Below are 14,473 nucleotides of genomic sequence, written 5' to 3'. Positions count from 1 at the left end.
ATCACCCATTTTGTCTTAAGGAAATTCAACTATTTCTATGGAGCATTCAACCGCAACTACGACTTAACGGACATTATCGGAGTACTTTATCCGCCCCAAGCAATGAACCGTCACGCTCGGCCAACTCCGCTAGCCTCCAAATCGGCATAAGATAAGTAACTATGTCTTATCTCTTACACTCTTGCAATTAGAGCCTTTGCCATGACTATACATGATTTCATAAACTTTTGAGCATGCCAACAACATTTCGTAGATTTGGCAACACTTTCTAGACCTCACATGCTAGATATGCCATGCTTCACATACCGATCTCAATGATCCTTAAAGCATATCTACAAAAGTGCAAAAATTATATTAGCATCCACATTACAAGTACATGCTATACACATATGTCATGCTTCTATTTTAATTGCAACTCAATTAAATAAACATGCGACACTTAAACAAAATATTATTACTTGCTCTATGTGTTTATCATTTTTTCATAGACCAACCGCCAAGCGGTAAGACAACGCCTCATAATGACAATGACCGCTACGCGGCATTGCAGTCAAGTTTTCTCCTCAGAGAAATTGTAAAGGGACTAGTTAACACAGCCTACGGCAGCCATTGATCCGGTAGTTAACCCCGACGCTTGGGTACCAAAGATTGGGCTCGCTACCCAACACCCTCTGCTCCGCGCAGCTCCCCTCATCAAACAATTTTCCGACCATCCGGAGGTCTATAGCCAGGAGTGGGGGACTCCTCGCAGGGCCTGGCAGGGGCCCACCCGAAAGGGCAAAAACGTTCGCTCCAACCAATTCTAGATGGACGACGCACTCGCACTAATTATGCTTGATATACGGCACAAAGCTACGCTTTGGTATCAACCCGCAAGAACACCCTCCTTGACTGGGGACTTCGGGGACTTGTACATACAGCCCAGCATAATTAGCAACGATCACGCTCATGCCTCAGGGCATCATCTCGAGCCTCAGCGGCACTGCCGAGCTTTCACGCTCTCGCCTCAGCGGCAACCGACGAGTTTTCGCGCTTGTGCCTCAGCGGCCCCGTCGACCTTTTCGCGCTCGTGCCTCAGCGGCGCCGTCGAACTTTTCGCGCTCTTTCCTCAGCGGCACCGCCTACTTTCGCCCTCGTGCATTCCTGGCACCCCGAGCTTCCGCTCATGCCTTCTCGGCAACCCTGGAGCTTCCGCTCAACAGCTTCCGCTCACGAGCTTCCCGCTCATGCCTTCGCGGCACCCTTGAGCTTCCGCTCACGAGCTTCCCGCTCATGCCTTCTCGGCAACCCTGGAGCTTCCGCTCACGAGCTTCCCGCTCATGCCTTCCCGGCACCCCGAGCTTCCGCTCATGCCTTCCCGGCACCCACGAGCTTCCGCTCACGAGCTTCCGCTCACGAGCTTCCCGCTCATGCCTTCTCGGCAACCCTGGAGCTTCCACTCACGAGCTTCCCGCTCATGCCTTCCCGGCACCCACGAGCTTCCCGCTCATGCCTTCTCGGCAACCCTGGAGCTTCCGCTCACGAGCTTCCCGCTCATGCCTTCGCGGCACCCTTGAGCTTCCGCTCACGAGCTTCCCTGACAGGACCCGCCCCGAATTTCACCCTGAAATCCGAGGTGGCCCTGTGGGGCCCACCTTAGGAATAACTCTACCAAAAATTCAGCAGAGTCACCCCTAAAAATGGACTACCCAACCTGTAGAATTACAATCACACTTCTAACAATCATCCATAATCTCCTGGAGCCACCCTGCTCCCCAAAATCCAACAACTCCACAATTTACGACTAAAAACCGAACATTTCAACATACACAGGGGCAACACCCAAACTTTACAACAATTGTCCCACAGGTTATCAGAGCAATCTAAAGAAGATTAAGAATTCATAATACAAGTAGGTTCAACGATTAACCTACAATATGAAAACAACAGCAGCAGATGCTATGCCCCGAATCCTACTATGCCGAACCAGCTACTCTGCAAACTGGGCATTTGAAATCGAAGGGCCCAGGGGAAAAGCACATAAAACGTTAGCGTGAGTGGACAAAATAAATAAATAAATAATTGTAAAGAAAAGTGGGTTTGTGCTTTTCCACATTTATTCCTTTTAAAAACCCGATGCATGCAACATTTAAGAAAAACACATTTATCAACAAATCCAAGATCCTCGTAAAAGCACACCAGCCCCGCTGGTTACGATAACATCGAAATCCAAAATTCTCGTGAAAACACACCAGCCCCGCTGGTTACGAAAATAACGGACTAGCCCCGCTAGTCAAGCAACGATAAAATATGGGGAAGAAGTTTCACCATACGAAAGAAGGGAGCCTCCCAGGCTCGGGTCGGAGTGTCCCACACTCTGGAGCATCCCATGCTCTGCTCTTACTCACCCACAAACACATAGTAAGCAGGGAGGAGTACTAATAGGCTAGCTAGCAATAAATATGACGACCCAGGTATGGCGGGTAAAAACTAATAAAATCCAATAAATCCTTAAGGCTTCCCCATGTCCCACGAATAAAGAAAACACGGGTACGATTCCCAACCGTACCCGGAAATTCTCGTAAAACGTCGTATAAATCAACAGCGTGTCCCACACGCTAAGAAAATAATTAGATCATCAACAAGGCATTCCCAATGCCAAAACCGAAAGTCGATAGATAAATAAGAAATAACTGCATCGAAATCCCATTTCGAAAAGCTTTCCAGAAATCTCAAAACAATGAATAGAAATATAATTAATTCCGGAAATCACCTCGGAAAAATAATTCGTCCAAATTCAACATCAATTATAAATTCGAATCCGAGCATAACAAATTAATAATCAAAATTCACAACCGGTATAAATCATAATTACTTCATGAAAATCATTATTGAAAGCAAATCCACGAGATAAATTGAAATCAAATTCCAAAATCAATTCATATGCTCGGAAAATAATATGTTAATTAAATAGAAAATACTTTAGTAAATAAATGCATGCATCACTTATTTAAAAACAAAAGTCCACTCACAGTATACGGCTAGCGTGGTATCCAAGCGTAAGGATCCTCGTCGAGCGATGAGTCAGTATCTCGTCCTGTACACAATTGTATTCCGTAAACAACAATTCAATAAAACAATACGATTCTATAATGAATCCCGAAAACCCCACGTAAACTAGCAACTCCAACTCCTTTCGACTTCAAGCCAAACTTCACCATTTATATCAATCCATCGATTAAGGTATTCCATGACGGAATAAGGGAAATCCGAAGGCCGGATTCCCACAAATCACCAACCGAAACTCCACACTTTCAAAATTCACAAACAATTTCAAACTCCTCCAAAAATTACCAAACTTCATAAACAAGCTCTACTCAAATTATAGGATTTATTGGGCTAAAAATTGGAATTAAATGTCAGCCCTACGCGCCACCACGCGCCACCCACAGTGGCGGCGAGTGGGGCCCACGCGTCGGCGGCCACCACCTCCGATGGCCACCAAATTTGGACAGTAGCTTCTACTCAACAAGCCTAACCATTCATTCAACTACAACATCATCTAACTTTACCTTGAAACAGTCGAAATCAACCGGTGAATAAAAACCCAGAAATTCCAAACCCTAGGTTTGGGAATTTCCTCGATTCGTCCTCCACGCAGCAAGTTGAAGTGAATGACCTTAGGGGAAATGATCACCGGCAAAAACCCAACCTTCGACGCCAGTTTGGTGGCCGGAGACAGCCGGCATCGTCGGAAATCGACGGAAATTCCAAACGGCTACAGTGAAACTTCAAAGACTCGATGCGTCATTTTCCGGCCAAGCCGCCGTGAGTTACCGCCGTGGGGGGTTGGGTACGAGTAGAGGAGTCGACCGGTGCCGGTTGTTCGCTCCCAGGTGGCCGGAAGAGGGAGATGGCCGGAGTTGCAGAGAGCGCCGAGGAGAGGGAGAAAACGCGGGAGGAAGGAAAGAGAAAGAGAAAGAAAAAACTTACCGGCCATAGTAACTTTTTCAAATATATACTACAACAGTAACTTCCTTAATTCGCTCATAACTTTCGCATACGAACTCCGATTTCTACGTATCACATATGCATGCGCTCGGTTTAACGTCCTCTACAACTTTCGTGAAGAAACTTTCCTCAAATTCTGACCCGAACAAAAAGTCAACTTTTAGGGCCACTAAAAGTGCTGAAACGACAGTCAAAGTGAAAATAGTTGTCGTTTACCGTCCAAATGACCAGTAAACGGGTGAATTTGGGTTCGGGACGTAACATTCCCGCTCATGCCTTCTCGGCAACCCTGGAGCTTCCGCTCACGAGCTTCCCTCTCATGCCTTCCCAGCACCCCGAGCTTCCGCTCATGCCTTCCCGGCACCCACGAGCTTCCGCTCACAAGCTTCCCGATCATGCCTTCTCGGCAACCCTGGAGCTTCCGCTCACGAGCTTCCCGCTCATGCCTTCCCGGCACCCCGAGCTTCCGCTCATGCCTTCCCGGCACCCCGAGCTTCCGCTCATGCCTTCCCGGCACCCATGAGCTTCCGCTCACGAGCTTCCCGCTCATGCCTTCCCGGCACCCCGAGCTTCCGCTCATGCCTCCCCAGCAACCCTTGAGCTTCCGCTCATGCCTTCCCGGCACCCACTAGCTTCCGCTCATGCCTCCCCGGCAACCCTTGAGCCTCCGCTCATGCCTCCCCGGCAACCCCGAGCTTCCGCTCATGCCTTCCCGGCACCCCGAGCTTCCGCTCATGCCTTCCCGGCACCCACGAGCTTCCGCTCACGAGCTTCCTGCTCCTGCCTCCCCGGCAAACCTTGAGCCTCCGCTCATGCCTCCCCGGCAACCCACGAGCTTCCGATCATGCCTCCCCGGCAACCCTTGAGCTTTCCGCTCATGCCTTCCCGGCAACCCCGAGTTTCCAGCTCACGAGCTTTCCGCTCATGCCTTCCCGGCAATCCTCGAGCTTTACGCTCATGTCTACTCGACACACCACACGTTAATGGAACATTGAATTTTTCTACCATTTGTCGTTTACCGACCGCGACAAATCAAATTCTTTTCGCGTTCCATTAATACGAGCGAAAACCACACAGACACAACCGTACGCGCGGTCATCGTTTATGAGTTACAAACGCTTACCTTCGCACCGCTCATGCAACTTACATTTATCATATGCAATCCATACGCTCACACGACCATACGCGTTCTCGAGTTTGTACGTCATAATCGATCATACTCGGCACCATTCGCGTATATGCATTAACATGTATCACGCACCCCATACGTTCATATATGCCAACGCATATCAATGCAACTCACATTTGTTGCCCAATGCAACGAGCATTCTACATATGCACGTTTTTTGGTCTCATTGTGCAGGATTAAACGAGTCCCTTCTTGCTTACGGAGTTCGGGGACTTGCAGGGGCTCCGTGCCACCCGGTTACTTATGCTTGGTAACTTCATGTTTATAACTCCCCAACCAAGAAGCTCCTCTTACTTGGGGACTTCGGGGACTTGTACATACCTCTAACAATATGGAGTATTTACTACATCACCAAGCATAAGTAACACCCTCTTTGGGACACCCACAAGCCATGGTGAGGCCCAACCGCTACTTGCATCTTGTAGCCCTATGTTCAAGCTACGCTACGGTATCCGGAAGTCGCAAATCCGTCGCCGGGAAGCCACCTTTCCGGCCTTGCCAAGTTGCCTCCACAATATGCATTTCTATACTAGAATAGTTGTTTTCTTGTCCCACATCTAAGAAAATGTAAAGGAGATGGCTTCCTTCACCTATAAAAGGAACTCTCCTCCCACAACTCAACACACTCCATTACAACACACTTTGTAATCATGTTAGGCCGCAAGGCTCAACACACACTAGTTAAGCTTTCAAGTGGACGTAGTCTCCCGCTAAGGCGGGAGGTGAACCACTATACTTCGCTTGTGTCATTCTCTTTCTCTCTCTCTCTCTCTAAAGCTAACTAGAGATCCCACGGATCACTAACGTTAACAAATCCCTCTCACTCGGACGCTCCTTTCACTACTCGAGGGAACTGAAAGTGGGATTGAGTAGTTAGGTACACATGAAAACTAATCACTCTAATCCATACACTACTAAAAACAATTGCATTCGCTTCGGCAATTTACGACGGCATTGCTTTCCGTCGCAAAAGCCTAGCACTAGTGACGGGATACACGCCGACAGCTTTGCAAGTGTGCTACGGCAATTAAAAAGGGTCACATGATTAAGGGTGGACATGACGTCGTATTCTGATGGGTGTTGTTTATTCAAGAGGACTCGGGTTCACACTCTATTTTTCGTAGCTCTGCCTCTATCTCTCGATGCCGACGTTCTTTCTGCATTATATGCGGCAGGCTCCGACATCGTTTTCAGATCTGTGGCAAGGCTCCCCAAATCGTTATCTGCGTTGCACTCTCTCTGTTGGAGTTGGATCTCAAGATACTTCGCATCGTTTTCAGAGCTATGGTAACCTATCCATTATTTCTTTCCATGTTGCCATTATCGCCATGTTGTCTCTCCTCTCCTCTCTCATGCTCATCTATTGTGTTGATCTTTGATTGTAATTTGGTATTGTGCGAATTTGTGTGGATTTCATTTGGGTCCTCAAGATCTAATTTTGATTCGCTTTTCTTTCTGGGTATTCAGGATTTAATATTGGGAGAAGGACCTTTCCCGAAATGATTAGTCTCTCAGATTCGCCCCAGAAATCGGTCTTAGCTCCAGTAATGGGCATCCACTCAGCGCTCTGTCTTTCATGGCGGTCTGTTTCTTCGTCCTTCTCTTGTTATATGCTTTTGTTTGTTGTTCCATTTGCTCAGTTCTTGTGAAATTTCCTTGACTAATTAGTTCCATTAATTATTTGATTGGTTGCTTAGAAATTTGGATAGATAGATATTTCATTTCATGGTTAGAGTTATCCCTATGAAAGGAAGAAGCGTTCTTTAATTATTGGACATTGTCCATTTTCTAATTCTAAATAAGAAAATAAATCACTGAGTGTCTACCCATACAATTTTTCAATCAGTGAATGTACAGTAACTAGCTTTGGAAGCTTGAGGTGTTTGGATCGATATTCAAAGTTACGAACTACATTTTTTGAGCTTGATGGTCAATTTGGTTATGTGAAACCTACAATTAATTATGCACTTGGTCAGTTGTCTTTGTTTAGCTTATCACTGCTCAATGTTAAATGGGTATTTGCAAAAACCCATGTTGAATGAGGTTGACGATTTGCAAAAGGATCCGCCTACCTCGTGTAGTGCTGGTATAGGCTCCTTTTACCCCTCTTTTTCATGCTTATATCTCAATTTTTATTATGAAAATCCTGATTTCCGTTTCAGAATATATAAAATGACATGGGATATAGAAGGTACATATTGACTAGTTAATTTTACGGCAAAATACTTTTGGTTGATCAAGTGCAATTGACGTTACAAGACATTTATCTAGCAAATGAATTTGCTGCTTTCAACTGAAATTTTCGAGGATGGTTTTAGTGAAGTTGCTATTGTCCTTTCTTGTTAACTTCCCAGTAAGTGAATGGATACAAGTACATTGCATCTGCATGCTATTTCAGTTTTTCTTGCTCTGGACTTAATTATTTTTTTACTCCAATCTGGAAGGCAGTTTCCTGAGCATGCAATCAAGGGATTGTTGAAGATGAACTGGCAACCTTGCAGTCCATCGTGTGAAGCTTATTCTTATTACAAGGACTTGGGAGACATATTGCTATGGTATGCTTCTTCTTGCACTTCTACTGTTGTTTATTCCCAAATGTATTACTTGTACCATGAAGATGGAATTGACTAACCATGATTGATGTTAAACGTTGATTTCACTCACAAGCTTTGTGCCTCTTTGATGCTTCCTCCTTTGAGGTTCCTGTTCCATTTCATTCATTCTTATGCATTTTTTCTGACAAGTTTCACTGGTTCATTAATCGATTGATTTCTTTCCCTTTTCTTACAATAATGGGTAAGACTGCAGGAGCTTTCTGGTTTATGTCCTTAATACGGTTTTCTCCTAAACCTCAAGCTTAAAGTCTCAACTCTAAACTATGTGGTTGAGTAATGTCATAATTACTATAAAGGCTCTACTATGTAATCAAGTATGTGTGTGTGTGTGTGTGTGTATATATATATATTGTTCTTTTAGTTTTGAAGAGATAAATTTGTGTTTTTTATTCCTGGACATTCGCTAAACTCTTGATTTCTTGTGTATTTTCATAAAGCAGAACAAAGAAAAAACCAATAGAAACAGCAGAAGCCCCAGAGTGCCATGAGCAAATAGACTGAATGAAGGGAAGGAGGTGCTGGTTAGTAAATCTCTTTTCCATACTTAATTTGTACTTTTTTTTTTCTTAAAAAAAAAAAACTAATGAGGATTAGGCGATATTAGCTCATCTGTAACGGTCTGAAAGAGGCACCAAGGTACCCACACAACCCCGAAGGGGACCATTACAACTGGGAGCCCACCGCCCGTCCCTCATTAGAATTGTTATTAAAAAAAGAAACAAAAGATACAGAGTGAGAGGTAGGGGACTAGACCTTAACCACTCCCATACATATAACAGACAAATAGAAAACCAACCAAAACTAAGCAAACCGATAAGTAGTACGACCAGAAAAATCATGCCCAAAAGAACTAAACAGGAATTGAGGGATTGAATCCCACCAAACTGAACCACTATTCACGGCACCGTGGTTAGCTAGCTTATCTGCGACTTGATTCCCCTCCCTGAAGACATGAGAGATGTGTACCTGAAACTGGCTAATGGATGCAAGGCTATTCATCCATTTCACCCGAATCCTCCAAGGCGCCAAGCCTGGCTTTTTAAAGTACTGTAATGCCAACATGGAGTCTGTTTCTACCCACAAAGGAAACCAGCCTCTCTCTTTTGCCACCTTAATTACCTCAATCACAACCAATAACTCTGCATCTATAGCACAAGGGACCTGTGCATTGCAAGAAAAAGCACCCAAGAAGGTCGCATCACTGTTTCTGAAAATTGCTTCATAACCTGCTTGATTAATACCACGGTAAGAACCATCAGAGTTAGCTTTAAACCAGCCTCCTGGGGGGGCCGGGGCTGCCAAAGATGGGAAGAAGAGGTGAAATGCCCAGGTAGCCAAAGATGGGAACCTGACTCGAGGTAGAAGATGCGGAGACAAAAGCTAAGCCTGCAGATTCTTTTAGAGACAATAGGAAAAATTGTTTGAACCTAGAGGGGCAACACTCACCACCTTCAAACTTTCTTTTATTACGTTCACTCCACATGCACCAAAGTAAATTGCAGATAGAAATAAACCATAGCAATTTTGATGATTGATTTAGCGTAGAGAGGGTAGCATCAAGAAACAGGTCATGCAGCGATGTACCTGGAGAATTATGAAGCCTGAACATTTGCTGGAGCCACGCCAAAGATGACGCAGCCACCACACACTCAAGAAATAAGTGGTTAGTAGTTTCAGTATGTCTCCGGCAAAGATAATATGTTGAACAGAGCTTGGTACCACAACGCTGAAGTCGCTTATCTGTAGAAACTCTATTAAGTAAGGTTTTCCATGCTACCATGCTCTTTCGTGGATGAATGGCCTGATTCCAAATCCGCTTACACCAAGGAGGTGCTGGTATGGGAGGAGACAAAACCTGGTATGCCTCCTTGGATGTCAAAGTGTCAGATGATGTCTCAGTCCAGATCAGCTGGTCCGGGGCAAGTTCAGACGATATTGGGACTGTCCTGATAGCTTGGGCAACTTGGGGAAAGACCCTACAGAAGCTAGGAGGGAGATTCCACTGACCATTCAAGATGAAGTCACCAACCTTGTCATTTAGGAGCTTTCAAGTTCTGTGTTTTCCATACTTTGTACTTCTATGCTTTTACTTTAGCATGTGGTTCACGCATTATAAGCTTTGGTTTTGGCTGTAGCTCCTAGTATATAAGGTTTTTATGTTATCTTCTTATATATCTATGATATATTTAATAATGAAGAGTGGTTATAGTTAGTAGTTTTTATTTGTATACTGTCTTCCATAATTTATGATAGGCTCGAGTATTATTTAACATTTTGTGTGGACTTTTACAGCTATTCATTGGAGAGATTTGAGCACTTTGGAGCTTGCGTACATCATTGTTAATTGAATTTCAAGAGGGAAGGAATCACGAGAGCATAAGTGAGATGATGACTGCTTACTACTCAGCTGCATTGTGGCTAGAAGATCAAAGCTTGCCTCATTGGAAATTCAGGCAACTCAAATGTGGTGGCATGTTAGAGAGGGAGATAGGATTTATGAACAAGATTTCACAAGGGAGAAGAGGGTATGAACAAGATTTAATGAAATGTGTAGTTCGACTCCATAAGCCGTCATGTATGAGAAATTTCTAATGAAGGGGCTGTTGTGTGTCTGTGTGTGTGTATAAATCTCAATGACTTTTGCATGTTCTTAGAAGAAATATATGGTGCAATTAGCACCAATTTTTTTTTTACAAAAAAAATATATGGTGCAATTAGCACCATTTTCAATCGCAAATAATTTTTGCAACGGAAATTTACCGTCGCGAATGGATTTTGTGACGCCACCTATTGCAACGCCGTCATTTCCGTCGCAAATACTGAAATTGCCGTCGCAAAAAGTATTTGCTCTATATTTTGCCGTTGCAAACTACCGTCGCAATTGGAGTTTTTTTTAGTAGTGATACACACATATAATAAAAGGAAAATTAAGTTACTATCTCGGTCACCGGTGACGCATTGTTATGCGGAAAAAGATGAAAAAAGAAAAGACGTTAAACTTGCTAGTCATGAGTTATCGGTGCATCAGAGAAAAAAGATAAATAAAGGAAGATGCCAGACTTAACTTTTGTGCCTTTGAGTAAAAAATAAAATTAAATTGCGTAATCACAGAGAGACGTGCGATCTTTCCTTTCCTTTCAATCTCTATATATACCGACACCTAGCTAGTAGCTACCCAAGGGAAAACAAGAAACACAGGGGGAGAGGAAGGTGAGAGGTTCTGAGGAAACCAAGTCGGAGAAAATATAGATTGATTTTGTATCCCCGCCTCTCTAAATACCTAGATCCGTTCTTTCTAGAAAAATATCTAGGTTTATAGCATATCTCTAGGCAGAAAAATTTTCCTTCTCTAGATAATCGATTTAACTTTGCCCCTTCTAATAAGTCTGGATATGCTGCTTATACCGGTAAAGAAAATTTGTTCATCTCTTGGTGGCTATTGTTAACGAGGTGAGCGTTTTATTTCCTTATTTTCAAAGTGGTGTGCCTAATTATAGTTCGATTTATGTGATTAAAACATATACCAAAAGAACTTATCTCTCAAAACTCGGTGCGGACGGCGGAACGGTTAGGCTGACAAATAACAACTTAATTAACCCTCTCAAGTGAAAATAAAACAGGTTTACACTAGATCTCTCCCTAACCTTTCCCTTTAATTTTCATAAAATCATATCCCTTCTACATCAGAAACAAAATAAAAACTAATATAGTAAATAAATAAAACATTAATTGTATCCTTTTAGAACTTATGAAAGTAGTTTCACAGTATTGTCATTATAATATAGATCGAGCATAAAAAAATGGAGAACTGTAGGAAATTAAACACAAATAAAAGATAATGTTATTATGCACTTATGAAACATATAGACTCCTTAATCCTTAACCAAATAACCAATACATTAATATTACACACACAGCCATTATTCGAGCTCCAGATTTCAGCTCTAGACTGCATCTTCTTAATTAATAGAATTACAACCAAGTACTTGATCATAATTACTAACTAGCTACTAGAATTATACCCCCAAACCTAAATCAAACACTATAATTAACAAGTCAATTAACCTTAAGCTAATGACTCCAGACTCCCCTCATCAATACAATCCCCCAAGAAATTTACTGCAACAGCTCCGAAACCCAATCAACCTCCAAAGTTTCCGGCAGCCCATTTTCGTCAACCCTCATATCCACCTCACCACTACCACCATTGCCCTCCTGATCACTTAACTTCAATGCCCTCAAACTGCTCAAAAATTCCGAGAACCTGTCGGCGACAATAACATTGTTATTTGTCGCCAACCGTTCTGGCGACCGCACTGAGGTGGCTCCATTGGCACCGCTCATCAGCAAGTGATCTCCGACGGGGCGATAGACATAGTTGTTGTGGTGCTGTCGACACTTGAACGATTTGGTCGACTCGGGTGGCGGGACCCGCAGCTGGTCCGAGGAGTGAGCAAAGAAGCAGACCTTGCGGGTGCACAACAGGCCCGCATTGCAGGCGCGCGTGCGGTAACGCGCAGGGTGGAGCCAGTACTCGAACACCCCGTGCGCGTACTCGCACGCGTCGCCCTTGTAGCAGACGCCGTTGCGGAAGGCCGGGCAGACTATGGCGGCGTAGGAATACCTACGCGGGTCGCGGCGCTGTGCTTTCTCGCCGCGATGGGCGTAGGGGCAGTCGGTCCAGTCGTGGCTGCGCATTCTCGGGCAGCGCTTGATTTTGTAGGAGTACATCCGGAACTCGTCGGAGCTGAAGAAGCCGGTGTCATGGCCATTGCGGAAGTACTGCTCGACGGGAACCGGAACAGGAACGTAATCGTAGAATTGGTACCCGTTAAACATTTTTCTGTAGCGGAATGTGATTACAAATGTAATGTGTTTTCTTTGTAATGCCACCAGTTGAGCTCAATCGATGGCTCTGAGCGATGAGGAAAGTAGAGGAAGGGGGTGCATTTATAGCATGAAGAGCTCAACTCTGGTTGAGTTAAAGTGTCTGCATGGTCTAACGGCGGTTACGAACGTTAAAGAGGGAGAGGACTCCATGGCGGATCGTCCGGGACTTGAGATTTGCATGCATTTTGCTTCTTAATGTACTTTGGAGCCAGTTGTTAAGCCTAGAGGAGAAGCTTTCGCCATGTGTTGCAGGACATGTCGAGCTGATGGAGTCAGGGATGGAACAAAGTGACGGACCCTAACGGAGGTCACAACGGCGGCGTTTTGGCAGGGAAGTGGCAAAGTGCATGGGTGAGTCCACGTGGAAGTGATAAGTAGACTGACTTATATGGAGCTGAAACATGGACATGGATTCTGTGGGACACGTGTTTTGGGGTTTGGGGACTTCAGTGGTCCTTAAGCTAGTTCGAAATGTGTTGCAAGTGTTTTCGAGTCTTTTAATTTTAGGGGTTCTGTAATTAAATGACAAATCCATCAAAGTAAATTTTCTGGATTCTGTACTCTAAAAGTTCTTTCCCAAGTTAATCCACTTGTCCAATTTTTTTGAAAAAGGAAAATTGAGTTCATCATGCATGAACAAGAAAGCTCAAGCACGTTGATGAAAGTTTTTGCCAAAAATCAAAGCAAAGAGAAAGGATGTGAAAAAGAAAATAATGAGTGGCAAGAGCTATAATGCCATTTAATTTGTGATTGAAATTTTATCACTTTTTTTCTTAGTTGTGCTTTTATTAATTTATTTTATAAGTATATATCATTCATCTTTACGCGCAAAGTCTCTTGACATTATTTAATTTCTATAAGAAAGAAAATAGTACAAGTAAGAAACTTACGAGTGTCGATTACTACATTATGCAAGATTTTCGATTAAATTTATTTTTATTAACTTTTTTAATCAACGGTGATAAAAAGAAAATATATTTTATTCAATTATGTACTTACGATATTTTGCATTTAATTAAGCTAATTAATTTATCTTGTCTCTTTTTCAGATGTACTCCGGCCTTTCTTATCTTTTATTCTACAAAGTGTAAATTTAATACTAGTAGTTGCAGACAAATTAACCAAAAAAACTCGACGTCATTCCCCATTGGGATGACCCAAAACCCTCACTTTGATATTGTCTCTGCATTTTCTATTGAGCCTTGAGCTCGCTACTGATGACGGTTGCGTTGACGGTGGAGCCCAGGTTTGGGGTTTGCATGGCATCAGTTAAATTATTCACATAGAACCAGGGAAGGGCATCGTCTTGTTCCTCTGCACCGATCGAAAAGCATAGAATCTTCACAAGGAAAACAGTAGCTTTTTTTTTTTTTTTTTTGTGAAACTGAAGCGCATGCATATGGACACGTGGTGGGCTGATAAGTAAGAGGGCGTATAAAATGCCAAACATTTTCCCTGAAAACCCTCAAAGCTGACCACTGTTTTCTTTGTCCGTTTCCTTATTCCAGTATGCGTTTTCTCCGTGGTTTTATACCCAGATCTCGTGTCGTTCTCTTCTTTTTTAAGAAAAAAAAGAAAGAACGAGAACGCGAGGCAGTGCGCACTCAAAACCAAGTTCATTGTTAATTGTGATCGATTTAACGCGAAAATTCTGCTATCCACCTAGGTGAGGGTCACCTGGTGACGTGGCAGAACGACATAGGCCGAATTGGTAGTTGTAGGGTCCGGTCCGACCCAATCTGACTCCCGCCGCGGTTACCGTCTGCTTACACACGGGTTTGGTGAAGGC

General features: G+C 43.7%; 1 protein-coding gene and 1 long non-coding RNA gene across 2 annotated transcripts; one reads left to right on the top strand and one right to left on the bottom strand.

Annotated features, from left to right (window-relative positions):
• Positions 1-6,240: 6,240 nt before the first annotated feature.
• LOC133713856 (uncharacterized) lies at positions 6,241-10,479 on the top strand. Its single transcript, XR_009848288.1, has 5 exons — positions 6,241-6,466; positions 6,647-6,761; positions 7,628-7,734; positions 8,235-8,315; positions 10,087-10,479. It is a non-coding gene; the product is annotated as an uncharacterized LOC133713856 (long non-coding RNA).
• A 544-nt stretch (positions 10,480-11,023) lies between these two features.
• LOC133718826 (zinc finger CCCH domain-containing protein 54) lies at positions 11,024-13,225 on the bottom strand. The gene has a single exon (XM_062145705.1). It carries the CDS (start codon positions 12,631-12,633, stop codon positions 11,911-11,913), a length of 723 nt encoding a protein of 240 aa, XP_062001689.1. The 5' UTR covers positions 12,634-13,225; the 3' UTR covers positions 11,024-11,910.
• Positions 13,226-14,473: the final 1,248 nt, after the last annotated feature.

The sequence above is a fragment of the Rosa rugosa genome, chromosome 6, assembly GCF_958449725.1.
Source record: "Rosa rugosa chromosome 6, drRosRugo1.1, whole genome shotgun sequence".
Lineage (NCBI taxonomy): Eukaryota > Viridiplantae > Streptophyta > Magnoliopsida > Rosales > Rosaceae > Rosa > Rosa rugosa.
Note: the sequence above shows the minus strand (reverse complement) of the source record. Positions and strands in the feature narration are given on the sequence as shown.

What these genes read in the sequence shown, in the direction of transcription:
- LOC133718826 (XM_062145705.1), bottom strand. Translation starts at nt 12,633, where the DNA reads ATGTTTAACGGGTACCAATTCTACGATTACGTTCCTGTTCCGGTTCCC.